This window comes from Lepidochelys olivacea (assembly GCF_965140295.1).
Source record: "Lepidochelys olivacea isolate rLepOli2 genome assembly, chromosome: 3".
Taxonomy (NCBI): domain Eukaryota; kingdom Metazoa; phylum Chordata; order Testudines; family Cheloniidae; genus Lepidochelys; species Lepidochelys olivacea.
The window spans coordinates 34,647,687-34,666,530 of NC_140413.1; the positions used below are offsets into that span (position 1 = coordinate 34,647,687).

The window sequence follows — 18,844 nt, forward strand, 5'->3', positions numbered from 1 at the left end:
AGGGTATTTTCCCTTGGATACCTGTTTTTCACAATGCAGTTTTAACCCTGCCAACCAGCATTATTATTTCTGAGCTTTGGAATGCTGCCAAAGTTGAAAAGGAAGTTCTTTTATTTTTTTCAAATATTGTATAGGTTTGTTCTCCTTTCACATATTGGCCAAGGACAAAGAACTTAATAGTTTTAAATAATAAGGAGCCATTCTGCCCTCAATTACAGCTCAAATGCTCTTCACCTTAAGGGCTAGATCCAAAGCCTGTGAAGTCAGGGGGAATCTTTCCATTGATTTCAATTGGCTTTGTACCAGGCCCTGAGAGCGAAATTGATGGCAGTCTAAAAACAAAGTCCACTGGTGAATAGTCCCTATCACAGAAATACATGTTATAGCTTCCAGCCTGTAATCTGACCCACTTAAATGGACTGCTGCACCCATGTGTAGCCACATTGACTTCACGGTGAATCCCCTCCAGCATAAGAGTCCGTTCAAAAAGATCAGATTACAGGATCAGGGAACAACTTTGTGCCCAACTGCAAAAAAAACTTTAAAGAAGCTCAGTAGTGAAAGGCAAATCGATATGCATTGCTCTTTTCAGTTACTGACATGCCAAACTGTGCTCTCAGGTATGTATTTACAATTCCCTGTTTGGTTCATTCTGAAAGGAGGTGCAATTGAAGGCAGATTCTGGCATTATATAGCAGGTAATAGCCAGGAATGGGAGGCCCACTTGTAAAGAAAGGAATAAAGACAACTGGTTACTCCAATGACCAGACAATATTAATATGATATATGACAAGTAAAAGTGTTCTGGTGTCTGTTAGTTGCCTTCAATATACTGTAATCTCAAGCCACACATACACTTTCAAATATCATGCTGCTTGTCTTTTCCTGTGGTGTTTGCTTGAGATATGTGATGTGAGATGAAAGCAAAGGAAGAAAGAAGCAACATCACTTTAGAAATCATTGCAAAGCTTCAGAGCCCTGCAGGATATTGGGTGACGTTATCCATGTGTGTTTGTGGGATTTTTGTTTGTTTCTTTGTTTGTTTGTGTTTTACTGAAGCACTAGAGTTAATTAAGCCACATTTAAGTAACAATGAAGATTTAAATCTTCTTCCTTCCCAATTCATAAGCAAATAAACCTGTGACCCCTGAACCTGATCCTATCATTACAAGTCAGAGTGCACTTCGTAGCTTTTATTAACCAAAACCAAGGACTTTTGAGATAGGATTTTCAAAGCTGATTCTTAAAAAGTCAGATCCTCAGCTGGTACAGATCAAGGTAGCTCCATTTAAGTGAATGGTGCTGTGGCATTTTATATCAGCTGAGACTCTGGCCTAAATATTAGATAAAATTAATCAGTGTTTATAATCAATCCCCCTTAACACACATCAAGGAGAAGCAACAGCAGACAGGTATATTAATATTCAAAGGGAAAACCCAACAAGTCTTACTGTCTGAATAAAATCTCCAGAAACAAACACTTACGTATTATGTCTCAAGAAAATGTTAGCAAAGGAACCTTTTTTCTTTTTCATAGCCTGTTGGAGTTAGTAGGTTTGTCATTTCCTCTACCAAGTGCTAATATCTTTTGCATTAGCACCAGGAAGTCCAGACTCTTACCACCACGAGGTAAAGTTGTAGTAGCTTTACAACTGGATTTAAGATGAAAGAGGGAAGCCTGATAGTTTGTGAAGTTTCTTCTTTGCATGGGAGTTAGTGGATGAGGTTGTGCATGCTGTTTTCAATGTGTCAAGTGCATATTGGAAATGGTATAGGTTTTATTTTAAACGGCTGTTCATTTTGCTTTTGGATCTTATCAAATGAGGCTATAGTGGCAGATCCTCCCTCTTCCCACCTCATTCCCCCCTCTCCACCCCCAACCTCCCCAGTGAGCCTTTCAGGCCTAATCTGATGATGTAATATATACATGAGCCTTTGGACCTATGCAGATTTAAGATCAAAAGCTCTTTCAAACATAGCTGACCCCAAACAGGAAACCCTCTGATTCAACTATCAGGTGAATAGTTCAATGTAGTTGTGCAAAATATGCAGCATTGAAGTCTTTGATCTTTTACCACTCAGTTCTCATTAACAATTATATAGTTTACACATGTAACTTCCCATGCACTGTGCTGAAAACATTTCCCTTAATATTCAGGATCATTAGATTCTCCTCATTCAAATTTGCTTATTCATTACATATTTTAGGATTTGGAATGGTTTTCTACCATCTAACTGCCACATGAAAAATAACATGCATGCACATGTTTTAAAAAAGAGAAAAGTACGTACCCTTCACAATTAATAGGGTAGGTTAATGTGAGGGTTTTCTGACAGGAACGTGTGAATTCATAACAAGATGCATTACAACCAGATTTTAGCATCCTGTCAAATGTGTTAGTAGAATTTAATGAATTCAAGTTCAGGTTTTGTAGTTCTCAAGTTTAACTATACCATCAATGGTATAAATTTGTACACAAATCATCAGGAAACATGTTTTTAAAGATATACGTACTGCCAAGTAATGAGAAATTATGAGGTAATTTATTACCATTCTTTTGGGGGGTGGGGTGGGGGAGAAAGCTGACTATCTATATCTCCCTCCCCAAATTCTTTTGGTAAGGTTTGTCTTACTGCTAGGCAGTATTGTTATTATTCTTATTTATTTTATTGCCAGTTTTACTGATATACTTGCACTCAAAAATGTAGTGGCCTGTTTTTCAAATGGTCAAGAGTCTATGCACAGGAATTCAGAGGACTCTAAGGAAGAACTTGGTGGAACTTTATAATTATTGGCTGTCCATAATCATTAATACAGATGTCCCTAAAGTTCCAGTCTTTGCCCTGAATGGTATCCCTGGCATTGTACTGTCTTGTGGCTGATGAAGCAAGAAGGAGGATGACAGGAGAACTCACCAGTGATGGAAATCTTACCCTGAATTTGACTGACCAAGAGTTTCGTCACCACCACCATAGCTTTTGAAAAGATCTGATCAGCTGAACTGTTCCATGCTGTTGTGGTGAGCAACCTGATAAACATGGGTTGTTTATACACAGCAACAGAGTTGAGGTTTTTACCCACTGTGAGGCATTTGAGCTGTGTGGAAAAGGTAGCTGAGCCTTGAATCTAGCTGCCAGAATCTGTGGTAGCAAGGCCATATCTGGAAGAAATAAATGTCAAATCTTTTCTGCCTTAGTTTCAGACCATGACACTTCCAAAAGGGTGTAGAGGTTCTGGGAGATTACTAAGGGGCATGAGTGACCTCTGAGTTAGATCCGTATCCCTCCTGCTAGTGAATGCCTGTAGGGAAGTGCTGAAGCTACTTTTGGAGTTGATTGGCAATGCCTTCCTTGACAAGGAGATAATGGTGACTTCTTTTGAAATGACAGTGGTTGGAACGAAGAAACCACTTCTTGATGTAGATAACGTCTCCTATTATTGCCAAATCTCAATCTTCTATTTTTAAGGAAGATTACTAAGAAAGTGATGGCAAGTAAATGTCTGGAGTCTTCAGCTCTTCTTGGCCTTACTCAATTTGATTTTAGGCCTGGATACAGCATTGAAAATGCACTGGTGTATTGACAGATGACCCACTCTTAGGAATGGATGAAGATAAATTTCCATTCTGTTTCTTTTAGATCCCTTTCAGCTGCCTTCAGTTTGGTTGACCGGGAGGTGTTGTTGACATGCCTATGGACTCCCCTAGGATTAGATAGTGTTGCTTGGGAGGGGCTGTGCTCCATTCTTTCCCAGAGGTTCCAGAAGACAGCATCAGACAATTGCTCTTATATCTTTCATGTGAGTTCTGTAGCAGGCCATTCTGTCACTGCTCCTGCTCAATGTATGGGGTAGGCAATTAGGAGGAGGATCAGGATATAGTGTTTTCAGTATGTTAAAGAAACCAAACTTTGTAACTCTATCTGATCTGGCTTGTGCAGTTGAAAAAAACTTACCCACTGTCTAACAACGATTGTGCCTTTGGTGAGAGCGAGCTGGCAGAGACTAAGTCCAGTCAGAACTGGGATAATGCTTATAGGCTGAGGAAGCAATGGAAGGAAATGGTAAAGATTACATTAGCCCTCTGAATTGAGGGGGAATGTCCCCCAGTCATTCAGGATTACAATTTGGGAGTCTGGTTGGATCCCCAACTTCTCTGGATGTCCAGGTAACATCAGCTGCCTGATCTGCTTGTTATCATTTTCTGACTGGCAAGAAGACTATGTCCTTTTCTTTAGGAGATGGACTTTGCCACATGCCTGTGTTACCTCAAGGATGGATTACTACAGTGGTGAGCTGGAGCCGGTTCGCACCAGTTCGCTTGTCCCTTGTGCTCCGGGGCTGGAGTACCCACGGGGAAAATTTGATGGGTGCAGAGCACTCACCAGCAGCTCCCTGCCCCGCGCCCAGCCCCAGCTCACCTCCGCTCCGCCTCCGTCTCCTCCCCTGAACGCGCTGCTATGCTCTGCTTCTCCGCCCCCTCTCACCGCCCCCACAGCCCCGGCTTCCCACAAATCAACTGTTCGAGCAGGAAGCCGGGTGGCTGAGAAGCAAGTGGTGGCTTCGCACTCAGGCCCAGGGAGGTGGAGGCGGAGCAGAGGGGAGCTTGGGCGGGCGGGGCGTGAGGAGGGCCACCCACACCGCAGCAGGTAACCTGGGGGAGGCGCAGGGGAACCGCTCCCCACCCCAGCTCACCTCTGCCACCCTGGGCCTGAGCGCGAAGCTGCCGCCTGCTTCTCAGCCCCCCCGGCTTCCCGCGCAAACAGCTGATTCACGGGAAGCCAGGGGAGGGGGCGGGGAAGCAGGGCGGGGCGGCATGTTCAGGGGCTGAGGCGGAGTGGAGCGGACTTGAGCTGGGGCCAGGTGCGGGGCGGGGAGCTGCCGGTGGGTGCTCTGCACCCACCAAATTTTCCCCGTGAGTGCTCTGGCCCTGAAGCACCCATATAGTCAGCGCCTAAGGCGACACTTTTGATGTGATCAGTGGGGGGAGCGGCCGCTCCCCCCCTAGCTACGCTCCCCTGCCCCTAGGACCCAGAGGGACCTGCCGGATGCTTCCTGGGAGCTGCCCCAGGTAAGCACCACCAGGACTCCCCACCTCACCCTGGCAGGTCCCTCTGGCTCTTAGGGGCGGGTGGACACCCACTACGGTGGCCCATGAGACCATCCTGCCCAGTTCTGGGGGCAGTCAAGGGACGGGGGAGGGGGTGGATGGGGCAGAGGTCCGGGGGTTGGGGGCCTCAAGGAACGCAGAGGGTTGGATGGGGCAGGAATCCCCGGGGGGGGGAGGGTGGGCCACGACCCCCTTGTGGGGTGAGGAGGGAACCCGTTGTTAAGATTTTGGCAGCTCATCACTGGATTACTATAATATGCCATACAAGGGGCTGACCTTAAGAACATTTGGAAATTGCAGCTACTGCTGAATGAGGCTGTCTGGAATGTCACATAGACAGCACCTGTCAAGGTTCCTCCCCCACTCTGAACTCTAGGGTACAGATGTGGGGACCTGCATGAAAAACCTCCTAAGCTTATCTTTACCAGCTTAGGTCAAAACTTCCCCAAGGTACAAAATTTTCCACCCGTTGTCCTTGGACTGGCCGTTACCACCACCAAACTAATACTGGTTACTGGGGAAGAGTTGTTTGGACGCGTCCTTCCCCCCAAAATACTTCCCAAAACCTTGCACCCCAATTCCTGGACAAGGTTTGGTAAAAAGCTTCACCAATTTGCCTAGGTGACTACAGACCCAGACCTTTGGATCTTAAGAACAATGAACAATCCTCCCAACACTTGCACCCCCCTTTCCTGGGAAATGTTGGATAAAAAGCCTCACCAATTTGCATAGGTGACCACAGACCCAAATCCTTGGATCTGAGAACAATGAAAAAGCATTCAGTTTTCTTACAAGAAGACTTTTAATAAAAATAGAAGTAAATAGAAATAAAGAAATCCCCCCTGTAAAATCAGGATGGTAGATATCTTGCAGGGTAATTAGATTAAAAAACATAGAGAACCCCTCTAGGCAAAACCTTAAGTTACAAAAAAGATACACAGACATAAATAGTTATTCTATTCAGCACAATTCTTTTCTCAGCCATTTAAAGAAATCATAATCTAACACATACCTAGCTAGATTACTTACTAAAAGTTCTAAGACTCCATTCCTGGTCTATCCCCGGCAGAAACCAGCATATAGACAGACACGCAGACCCCTTGTTTCTCTCCCTCCTCCCAGCTTTTGAAAGTATCTTGTCTCCTCATTGGTCATTTTGGTCAGGTGCCAGCGAGGTTACCTTTAGCTTCTTAACCCTTTACAGGTGAGAGGAGCTTTCCCCTGGCCAGGAGGGATTTCAAAGGGGTTTACCCTTCCCTTTATATTTATGACAGCACCATAATCTGTCCTGCCAGCAAACTGATTTCTGGATGGAGCTTAAGAAGCTGGTGTTGGCCCACTATGTAAAGGTCTAAATGGTTTGGTCCCTGACTGTTTGAAAGCCTGCTGCTCTCCTGTGAAATGTTCCAGTGTTGCTGCCAGTGGAGGTACTTGAGGTTACAATCCCTGATTTTAAATGAGATGGGGATTGTGGCAGGTATTCTCCAGCAAAGGCTCCCAACTCTGGAATTCATATTTTCCTTTGTTCCAACTGAGCACTGATCAAGGGATGCTCATATGCTTCCTGACACTTTTCCTAGGACTTGGGGGAAGGATGTTGAATAGCATTGGAAGGGGAAGGAGACATTTACTTAGACGGGGATGGGAGGCCCTTTCAGAGTCATTTTTGCCTGCTGAATTGCAGATCTATGTATAATTATTATTCTGTGCCTAGAACACTGAACAGGTGCTTTTATAAATATGACCAAATCAGTCTCTCCTCACAGATTCAGTAAGGTACCTAAACAGTGAGCTGGGATAGAACGTCTTCCTGAGTAAAATAGTGTTCCAGTCTGGGGTCTCTGTGCAACACCCTAAGGTTGGGGAGTTTAAGATGCTGACTTATTTACAGCAAACCTTCTCAGGTCTTTATCGTTTCAATTTAAGTTGAACAACAAGTTAGGGCATTAACCTCTGTTTAAAAAAAAAAAAAGTCATTTCTTTTCAAAATGTGCTTTCAGCGTGTGTGTATAACCTACACACCTTCTGGGTGTGGTGTTCTGTCCCAGCTAGTGGCACCAAGACACTTAAAGAGAGATAAATGAGTCTGCTCTACAGCCTTAGCTAACAGGCAGTTGGTTTTTAGCTCATGCGCTGGGGGCTCATGCACTAAGCTCCAGAGGTCCTGGTTTGATCCTGCCCGCCGACGGCCGGGGTCTGTAGGTGTTACGTGTGCACACACACACAGAACACGAAGATTTCAGATAATTGCAAATAATTTTATTTAAAGGAACTTTAGTTACCATTTCAGAGGTGCTAGTTAACAATTCTGAACACTGAATTAAACTCATGCTCTCACTTCTTCAAATCCTTTGATAAAGAGTTGACTAACATATACAGGAATATGAGCAGCTCTTCACATACAGCTTTGTTGTTTTGCTTTGTTTGTCATACACAGTGAAATGCTTCAGTATCAATCTGATTGGCAGGTCAGTGGGAATTCTGCTGATGAACAGTTATGACATATAGCAATGTATGGCAGGCAACATATAGGCCAAATCCTGCCTGGACTTACATCTGGTTTGACAACATTGACTTCAGCAGGCTGTACAAGATGAGGACAGAATCTGACCTCTGCTGTTAATCATGGGGAAAATAGTCTTTTAAGTCTTTTTAAGTTGCACAAATAGCACTGAAGACCTTGTTTGGCCTGCAGAATCTTTATCACAGGTGATATTATCCTAGAGAATCATATCAAAGAGTTAAAGGCCAGAAGGGACCACCAGAACATCTAGTCTGGCCTCCTGGGTATGTCACAGGCCACAAACCACCAAGATGGAAAGAACCCAATATGACTCTCGGAGCTCGTGTTAAATTTGTAGGTCAAGTCATTCAAAAAAATGACCCCAATCTGGGCTGCTGTAAATCATTTTATACTAGCTGAAGATTGGGACCAACCTACAGTTATCTTTTTCCAAAGTTCCAACCATCTATTTCCTTTTTCACTAGTGCTGTAGTTCTCTTCATCTGTTGCTCACCCTTTAATAGCACTATGGTATGTACTGCAGTTTTTCTACTTCACAGAATAATAGAAAGTAGAGGTGTAAAAGATCTCCTAGGTCATCTAGTCCATCCTCCGACAATGCAGAATTGTTCATTGTCCAGTCTAGTTTTAAATGTCACAAGTGATGGGGCTGCACCACTTCTCTTGGGATATTTCTTCACAGCCTAATAGATTTGACTGTCGGGAAGTCTTACTTAATACTTGATCTGAATTTTCCCTTACTCAGTTTTATCCCAGTTATAACTCTTGTACTGCTACAAATAACTCTTCCCTTTCATTGTAGGCAGGAACAAGAAGCATGGGCAACCAAATATGGTAGCTACAAAAGCACTGTAAATGCTTCAATAATGATAAGCCATAAGACGTACAGAAGGGTCAGTTCAGCTTCTCTCAAAGTACCTTCCAGCACAGTTTACACCCTTCAGATATATTTATCTTATTTATTTGGATTTCTACAACCTGTAGAACTCTTTGCCAAAGGATGATTTAAAGGCCAAAACTATAACACAGTTTTATAAAGAAGTAGATAAGTTGATGGAGGATAGGTCCATCAATGGCTATTAGCCAGGATGGGCAGGGATGGTGTCCCTAGCCTCTGTTTGCCAGAGGCTGGGAGTGGGCAGCAGGGGATGGATCACTTGGTGATTGCCTGTTTTGTTCATTCCCTCTGGGGCACCTGGCATTGGCCGCTGTTGGAAGACAGAATACTGGGCTAGATGGACCTTTGGTCTGACCCAGTATGGCTGTTCTTATGTTCTAAAACAAAAACATATATGTAGACTGTTATAATTTTCCCCATAAAGTTCAAGTGATACATTTTAAGGTCTTTTAGCTTCTGATCCAATGGAAAAACTCCCACTAAATGAAATAGGCTTTGACTTAAATCTTTATTTTCTTGTAAAGTTAGTAAGAACTATTAATAAGTTAGTGGCCATACTGGCTCAGACCAATGGTTCCTCTAGCCCAGTATCCTGACTTCTGACAATGGCCAGTACCAGATGCTTCAAAGGGAGTGAACAGAACAGGCCAATTATCAACTGATCATCCCCTGTTCAGTCCCAGCATCTGGCAGTCAGAGGCTAATGGACATCCACAGCATGGGGTTATATCGCTGTGCACCTCAGCTAATAGCCGTTGATAGACCTATCCTCCATGAATGTACTTAGTTATATTTTGAACCCCATTATAGTTTTGGCTTTCACAACATCCCCTAGCTATGAGTTCTACTGGTTGACTATGCATTCTGTGAAAAAGTACTTCCTTTTATTTGTTTTAAACCTGCTGCCTCTTAATTTTATGGGGCAACCTCTGTTTCTTGTGTTATGTAAAGGGATAAATAACACTTCCTTATTCACTTTTTCGACAACATTCATGATTTTATAGACCTCTATCATATCCCTCCTTAGTCATCTTTTTTCCAAGCTGAACAGTCCCAGTTTTATTAATCTTTCCTCATATGGAAGCTGTTCCATACCCCTAATCATTTTTGTTGTCCTTCTCTGTATCTTGCCCAATTCTAATATTTTTTTTTTTGAGATAGGGTGACCAGAACTACACTCAATATTCAAGGTGTAGGCATACCATGGATTTATATAATGGTATTATGACATTGTCTATCTATCCATTACCTAATGGTTCCAAACATTCTATTCGCTTTTTTGACTGCCACTGCATATGGAGTGGCTGTTTCGATCCACAATGACTCCAAGATCTCTTTCTTGAGTGGTAACAGCTAATGTATACAGCATCATTTTGTATATATAGTTGGAATTATGTTTTTCAATGTGAATTACTTTGCGTTTATCAACATTGAATTTCACTTGCCATTTTGTTGCCCAGTCACCCTTTGTAACTCTTTGCAATCAGCTTTGGACTTAACTATCTTGAGTAATTTTGTATCACTTGCAAACTTTGCCACCTCACTGATTAACCCTTTTTCCAGATCATTTTTGAATATGTTGAACAGCATTGGTCCTAGTGCAGACTCCTGGGGGACACCACTATTTACCAATTTCCATAGTTAAAATTAACCATTTATTCCTACCCTTTGTTCCCTGTTGTGACTGGGTTCCAGGGGTGCAACCTGGACTGTGCGATTGATGAGCCCTCTGTCCCACCAACCTGGGGTACCCCTTTTACTCCGTGATGCTGTTGCCAAGCTACAAACCTCTGACAGGTGCTGCATTTACACAGACATCCACTGGCAGTGACATAACCAACTGAGTTACATGAATTCTTTCCCCAGCTACTCATGAACCAACAATAGAGAGGCTCTAGCCAATTCCCCACAGCTGCCCAGCCTTGCACCCCAGAACTGTATCATCTTGCACTGGTCAGAAAGCTGACCTTTGTAAGTTCATTAACCACTCCGCCCCTTCATTGATGTGGAGTGGACACACACTAGCCTTTTTAAATTGATGTAACTTTAGTGCTTTCATGGCCAAGATGGAGTATGCTCTGCAGGCAGCTCCAACCAAGAAAAGGTGTGCACAGGAACGCAGCAGGGAAAGTCCCTTCCACCCCAGGGCAGAGGTGAAAGTACGCCAGTACGGTCTGGTACGGCATACCGGCAAGAGCCAGTAGGCCATGCCGGACCGGATCAGCTTCTCCAGGCTGGCACTTTAAAGGGCCCCGGGCTCCCCGCAGTGGCCAGAGCCCTGGGCCCTTTAAAGCGCCGTCTGAGCCCCGCTGCTGGAGCCTGGGGTAGAGGCGGCAGGGCTCCAGCCTCGCTTTAAAGGGCCCTGGGCTCCAGCTGCTGTGGGGAGCCCTGGGCCCTTAAAAGTGCCCCCCGAGTCCCACTGCTGGAGCCCCGGGGTAGCAGTGGCAGGGCTCTGGGGCTGATTTAAAGGGCCCATGTATTTAAAGGCCACGCCTCTTCTGGGCGAGGCCACGCCTCTTCCGGACGAGGTCACGCCCCCTGCGCAGGACTCCGGAGTACCAGTAAGTCCTTTAAGTTACTTTCACCCCTTCCCCAGGGGCACCTGTTCCAAACCCCCCAGAGTGAACACACACCCACCGGAAAAGTACAATGAATATAGGAAAGGGAAATATTTATTTACAGAGGGATGAAAGGAGAAAACCAACAGGGGGAAATATAGGGGGAACAGTAAAACAGGGTTGCATTCAACTCCAGGCCCAGTGGTAGCACAGTCTGAAAGGGCAGACCCTGAGCAATGTGTCTGCACACAGAGTTCAAGAGTCCTGGGCAAAGTTCCAGCCCAGTGGTGAGTCTTGGGTGCTCCTGGTCATCTTCGGTGGTAATGAACTTTCCCCAACAAACCCCTCCGGTGCCCTCTTCTGCCGCTCTCTGCAAAGCCACACAAAGCGACCACCTCCCCACTTAACCAGCTAGCAGCCTCCCTCCTTACTACCAATGCAAAGTAACAAGCCCCAGTACTTACAGCCCCTGCGGCTCTGGACAGCAGTGATACTAGGTCCAGCTCTGTTTTTTCTTTCTCAGGTGATTCATCCCTGGCACAGTGCTCCTCCTTTCTCCTGTCCTGGGGTGTCCCCGATCGGCTGCTCTGTCCTTCCGAAGGCTTCAGGCAGGTTCTTGGCTCCTTTTTTCCCTGCAGGCCTGCTTCCTGCAGCCCTTCTGTCTGGAGCTTCAGACACACACACCCTGTCACTCTCCCCTCTCTCTCTGCTCCCCCTCCCACTAATAGCAATTCCTCCTTCTGGAACAATCAGCACTTCCCCCTCAGGAAAACTATTTAAAGGGCCATGCTCTCTAAACCACAAAGGGGTTACACTGAGGTGAGATTTCCCAAGCACTTCAACCAAAACACACTGTTTTAGGTAAAATGTAAAACTGATTTTAAGTGATTATAAGTAGCGAGCGTAGAGCTCAAAGTTGGTTACCTAAGAAATAAAAGTAAATTCACAGTTTGAGTTCTATAAACTAAACAGGATTTCAATCAAGCAGTGTCTCACCCTGATAGATGGCACAAACAGGTCACAGATCTTCAACACACAGGCTGGAACTGCCGTCTAGCCCCAATTCAAATTCTTTGTCCTCCGGACCTGTTTCCAGGTGTTGAGTTGTGGGGGGAGTGACTGTCAAATCATTATGTCACTTCTCTTTATAGTTTCTTTCAGCTTGCTGGAAAGATCTTTTGCTATGATGTGGATCAAGCAGTCTCCGTTGTATACATGCTCTCTCTGAGAAGTCTTTTGAGATGCTGGTTGGGAAAGTGGATTCCCTTCAACGGGCCATCACTGTGTCTGGCTGCTCCATTGTTGTACCTCAAAAGTCTGGTTGTGGGTGTTCCCAAGCTCACAACATATTTCAGTAACACACACATACAATGATAGCACACACAATCCAACAGGATATTAATGTTCAATAGATCAAGACTTTTAAAGTGATACCTCACAAGGCATACTTTGTACAAAACATATCCTAATGATATTACTGTGGTGAATATGGGGGTTCCAGGATGTTGCTTTGAGGTATAGAGTGCCACACCTGTCTTTTAACCAGTTACTGATCCATGAGAGGACCTTCCCTCTTATCCCATGACTGCATATTTTGCTTAAGAGCTTTTGGTGAGGAACCTTATCAAAGGCTTTCTCAAAGTCCAAGTACACTATATCCATTGGATCACCCTTGTCCACATGTTTGTTGATCCTCTCCAAGAATTCTGGTAGATTGGTGAGGATTTATTTCCCTTTACAAAAGTCATGTTGACTCTTCCCCAACAAATCATGTTCATCTATGTGTCTGATCATTCTGTTCTTTAGTATAGTTTTGTGCAATTTGCCTGGTACTAAAGTCAGGCTTACTGGCGTGTAATTGCCAGGATCACCTCTGGAGTATTTATTAAAAATTGGTGTCATGTTAGCTATTCTCCAGTCATCTGGTACAGAAGCTGATTTAAATGATAAAAAAATGAGGAGTCCTTGTGGCACCTTAGAGACTAATAAATTTATTTGGGCATAAGTTTTTGTGGGCTATAACCCACTTCATCAGATGCACGGATTAATCCAGATGAAGTGGGTTAGCCCACGAAAGCTTATGCCCAAATAAATTTGTTAGTTGCTAAAAGAAAAGGTTTCAGAGTAACAGCCGTGTTAGTCTGTATTCGCAAAAAGAAAAGGAGTACTATTTGAGCATGAGCTTTCGTGAGCTACAGTTCACTTCATCGGATGCATGCCGTGGAAACTGCAGCAGACTTTATATACACAGAGAATATGAAAAAATACCTCCTCCCACCCCACTGTCCTGCTGGTAATAGCTTATCTAAAGTGATTATCAGGTGGGCCATTTCCAGCACAAATCCAGGTTTTCTCACCCTCCACCCCCCCACACAAATTCACTCTCCTGCTGGTGATAGCCCATCCAAAGTGACAACTCTTTACACAATGTGCATGATAATAAAGTTGGGCCATTTCCTGCACAAATCCAGGTTCTCTCACCCCCTCACCCCCCTCCCAAAAACCACACACACAAACTCACTCTCCTGCTGGTAATAGCTCATCCAAAGTGACCATTCTCCCTACAATGTGCATAATTAAGGTGGGCCATTTCCAGCACAAATCCAGGTTTTCTCACATCCCCCCACCCCCATACACACACAAACTCACTCTCCTGCTGGTAATAGCTCATCCAAACTGACCACTCTCTACGTTTAAATCCAAGTTAAACCAGAACATCGGGGGGGGGGGCGGGGTTAGGAAAAAACAAGAGGAAATAGGCTACCTTGCATAATGACTTAGCCACTCCCAGTCTCTACAGTTTCCACGGCATGCATCCGATGAAGTGAGCTGTAGCTCACGAAAGCTCATGCTCAAATATGTCACCTTCAGCCCCCAACTAAAACCCCTCCAACGCATTATTAAGGATCTACAACCTATCCTAAAGGATGACCCAACACTCTCACAAATCTTGGGAGACAGGCCAGTCCTTGCCTACAGACAGCCCCGCAACCTGAAGCAAATACTCACCAACAACCACATACCACACAACACAACCACTAACCGAGGAACTTATCCTTGCAACAAAGCCCGTTGCCAATTGTGCCCACATATCTATTCAGGGGACACCATCACAGGGCCTAATAACATCAGCCACACTATCAGAGGCTCGTATACCTGCACATCCACCAATGTGATATATGCCATCATGTGCCAGCAATGCCCCTCTGCCATGTACATTGGTCAAACTGGACAGTCTTTACGTAAAAGAATAAATGGACACAAATCAGATGTCAAGAATTATAACATTCATAAACCAGTCAGAGAACACTTCAATCTCTCTGGTCACGCAATCACAGACATGAAGGTCGCTATCTTAAAACAAAAAAACTTCAAATCCAGACTCCAGCGAGAAACTGCTGAATTGGAATTCATTTGCAAATTGGATACTATTAATTTAGGCTTAAATAGAGACTGGGAGTGGCTAAGTCATTATGCAAGGTAGCCTATTTCCTCTTGTTTTTTCCTACCCCCCCCCCCCGATGTTCTGGTTTAACTTGGATTTAAACTTGGAGAGTGGTCAGTTTGGATGAGCTATTACCAGCAGGAGAGTGAGTTTGTGTGTGTGGTTTTTGGGAGGGGGGTGAGGGGGTGAGAGAACCTGGATTTGTGCAGGAAATGGCCCAACTTTATTATCATGCACATTGTGTAAAGAGTTGTCACTTTGGATGGGCGATCACCAGCAGGAGAGTGAGTTTGTGTGTGGGGGGGTGGAGGGTGAGAAAACCTGGATTTGTGCTGGAAATGGCCCACCTGATAATCACTTTAGATAAGCTATTACCAGCAGGACAGTGGGGTGGGAGGAGGTATTTTTTCATATTCTCTGTGTATATAAAGTCTGCTGCAGTTTCCACGGCATGCATCCGATGAAGTGAACTGTAGCTCACGAAAGCTCATGCTCAAATAAATTGGTTAGTCTCTAAGGAGTCTTAAAAGGAGTACTTGTGGCACCTTAGAGACTAACCAATTTATTTGAGCATGAGCTTTCGTGAGCTACAGCTCACAAGTGCCACAAGGACTCCTCATTGATTTTGCTGATACAGACTAACACGGCTACCCCTCTGAAACCTGTTTAAATGATAAATTACATATCACTATTAGTAGTTCTTTAATTTTGTACCTGAGTTCCTTCAGAACTCTAGGGTGAATACAGTCCGGTACTGGTGACTTATTACTGTTTAATTTATCAATTAGTTCCAAAAACTCTTCTATTAAAATCTTAATCAGGGACAGTTCCTCAGATTGGTCATCTAAAAAGAATGTCTCAAGTGTGGGACTCTCTCTCTCTCTCTCATCCTCTACAGTGAAGACTAATTCAAAGAATCCATTTAGCTTCTCTTCAAAGGCTTTGTCTTCCTTGAGTTCTTCTTTAGCACCTCGACCATCCTGTTCACCACTGATTATTTCACAGGCTTCCTGCTTCAGATATATTTAACTTTTTATGTTAGTTTTTGAGTCTTTTGCTAGTTGTTAATCCCAGAATCATTTTTGTTTCTCTTCTCCAAACTCCCTTCCATTTGTTTATATCTGACTGTCAAAGAGAGGCCCAGAAAGGAATAAATATTCCTACTGCAGTCATAGCAGATCTTCATAGACAAGATCTGAAGAAGTGGGTATTTTACCCACAAAAGCTTCTGCCCAAGTAAATCTGTTAGTCTTTAAGGTGCCATCGGACTCCTCGTTGTTTTTGTGAATGCAGACTAACAATGCTACCCTTCTGATAATAGACAGGATCTGTTCTCTCCCCTGTTCTATGGCATAATTCTAGGCAATCGCAACCACAAATTTTATGAGTTTTTTGCTCCCACATTGTATTAGTGCTAATTTGATATTATCTACCGTCTCCCTGGCTATTCCCCCCCGCACACACACACACACACACACACACTCTTTTCCACTATTCTTCAGGTTTCTCTTTCTCACTATGTGTGCACCACATGATTTTTCCCCATCTATATTAATTTGCACTTTTCCAGCCAAAATCACATTTCTAACCTTACAAGGACCCTTTATATTCTTTTCCTGTCCTTTTTGATGTTTGCACCACCACACAGTTTGATTAATATCAAGTTTGTTTTAAACAGAAAAGGTGAAATCCTGTCTCTATTGAAGTCAGTGTGAGTTTTGCCATTGACTTCGGTGGGGCCAGCATTTCACACAAAAGTGTCCCTTGTTTTTGCAGGCTTTGTGGGCAAAGTTCTGCTCTGGAATCAAATTTGGGACAAGTCAAGCTTGCTACAAATGTGCACATCTATAGAACCACTGTTACACCAACTCTATGGTATGGAAGTGAAACACGGCTGCCAAGGAAGGGTGAAGAACAGAAATCAATGTTTTTGATGCTCATTTTGGTCAGCTGCTCAATATCAAATGGCAGGACAAAATCAGAACTGAAGCTATTCAAAGCCAAACCCAGCAACTGCCCTTGTGTTTTTTGACGTTTTTCAACAAAAACTTGAAAAAATGTATTAAAAAGCAGGCATTTCCGAGGAAAATATCCATTTTTTAAAAAGCCATTTTGCATCAAAAAGGTTTTGATGGAAAATATTTGACTAACTCTACCTCAAGCTCAAGAAGGGTTATATAATTATTGGTGGAGTTAAGGATCCTATATTTATATCTATTGCCTTGATGCCATATCTATTGCCTTGATGCTTTAGAGGAGAGAGAAGCTGGGGAGAATGTCTGCTAAGAGCCATTTTCATCTGTGTACTTTCATTCATCCATTGTATTGTATATTTATTTTCTTGGTTTGTTTTAGCTTTTGTTTGTTTGCTTGTTTGTTTTGGTTTTTGGAGTACTGTTTGTACTTAGTAACCATAACATGTTCTAGAATAAACCCAAACTAGCATGGATGCTTGCACCACAAACACCTAGGTAAAGTACTGCTCTTCACTCCCCATCACAGCAGTTATTTTGTATAGAAATAGGTGTAATAAGGACTCTGCAGTATGGATCTAAGAGCAGAATGTTGCCCTCATTCCTGGGTTAACTGATATTATAGGAATATGAAATTTCAAAAGAGCCAGCACATAAAATCTTGTTAAAATTTTGGCTGGAATGCTCTCCTTTTACCTTGAATAATTTTGTAAGATGGAGATCACAAACAGAACAATGCACAGCAAGAGTTGTCTGAAATTAAGCTAGATAAATCTTGCAAGGAAAGGGGCAGGGGAGGCAGTGCTTCCTGGGTTTTTGAATCTATTTAAAGATATTTTCCTTTTAGAATATGAACCCCCCCTACCCCCAAAGGTTTTCTGAATCATAAAGTTAGTGATTATCGTGTTCAAAGGAATGAAACAGTCTTGATAAAAATTGGCACTACACCCCAGACAGAATAAATGATCAGGAGGAGTGTTACATGGTTAGCTTCGCCTAACGCTAAACTACCCGATCTCTTTACCATTACCCATCTAAATATGTGGTTTGGACTGGCTTGATTTTTATATTAAACATTCTCTGAATCTCCCACTGAAATGTGCTAGTACTCTTCTCCAGAGCCAGATTCTCACAGGAACTTTGTCCCTAATGTAATCATTAAACCAAAAAAATGTATGTTAAGAGCAGAGGAACGTTTCCAGTGAAACACTGCATTCTTGTTCTACTGTGATAGTCTAGATACAGCTGAAGGGGTGGAGGAATTGAGAACTTTGTGGGTGTAGAACTGAATTTCAGAACCAGCTTCAGGTGAATACTGTACCATGGTTTGCTATCATGAAGGAGCTGCAGCCTGTTGTTGTCTAGCTGGCAGAGGTCTGCCTAATATTATGTGTTTGCAGTGTTCTTGTAGCTGTGTCAATCCCAGCATATCAAAGACAAGGTGGAGGAGGTAATATTAGATCTGAACAAGAGCTCTCCGGAGCTTGTCTCTTTCACCAACAGAAGTTGGTCCAAGAAAATATATTACCTCCTCCACCTTATCCTTCTAATAGTACTAGATGAGGAATGTCTGAAAAGGTTGAGGAGGCATTTTCTATTGCTAATTTATAGCTGCAAGGCACCTTTTGTCATGATCAAGTGTTATGTTTTTGAAAAAATTATGCACTAGGCACAACAAGCTGGAGTGTGCTTTTTTAAAATTCACTTCAAGCAGGCAGTGGCCTATTCCTTGAAGACAGAATGTAGCTAATAATTGCCAAGTCTGAGTGAGAAGGGAAAAAAAAATCACTGTGGCTTTTAAATATGACTATGAATAGTAAAAATCTTCAGCTCGACTACATAAAACCAGAAACAAAAGGAAACTTGAATTACACCAGCAGCATCTTAATAGCTGCAATTATCAGCTGGCCTAGCAGTTGGAGTTTCACACCCATCAGAGCCTGAGGTAAAAGATGTCAGGGGGATAGAGTGAAAGCCCTGCCTGAAAAGCAAAATCACAGTGCATTCACTTGCTAAAAGACTTGGATGAGCTACCCACTTTGGTCTTTGTACTCTTTTAAATACAGCCATCTAGTTGTCTTGGAGACGGGCACGTGGAAAATAAGAAAAAGCTCTCAATATATTCTCATCCCCAACCTTATAATCCCCTGGTTACGGATCAGCTAAGTAATATTCTAAATAGAAAATGTATAAATATTAACCTGACAAACTGCTCTGCTTAAGTCAATGACACATGGATAAAAGATGTGGGTAACAAGAGGTTCATTACAATGTTCCAGTTCAACTGTAGCAGGAATGATGGGAATGGGGAAAATAACATCACTTTTAAAATAAAAAG

General features: G+C 43.3%; 1 protein-coding gene across 1 annotated transcript in view; it reads right to left on the reverse strand.

Moving 5' to 3' along the window:
* LOC311518443 (uncharacterized protein) overlaps positions 1-18,844 on the reverse strand; it is a gene marked incomplete at its 5' end in the record, with an annotated part of 111,108 nt that overhangs the window by 71,505 nt on the left and 20,759 nt on the right. Inside the window, one exon of the mRNA XM_084624268.1 lies at positions 11,553-11,828. Within this exon, the coding sequence (XP_084480394.1) occupies positions 11,553-11,828 (276 nt within the window). The remainder of the gene's footprint in view (positions 1-11,552; positions 11,829-18,844) is intronic.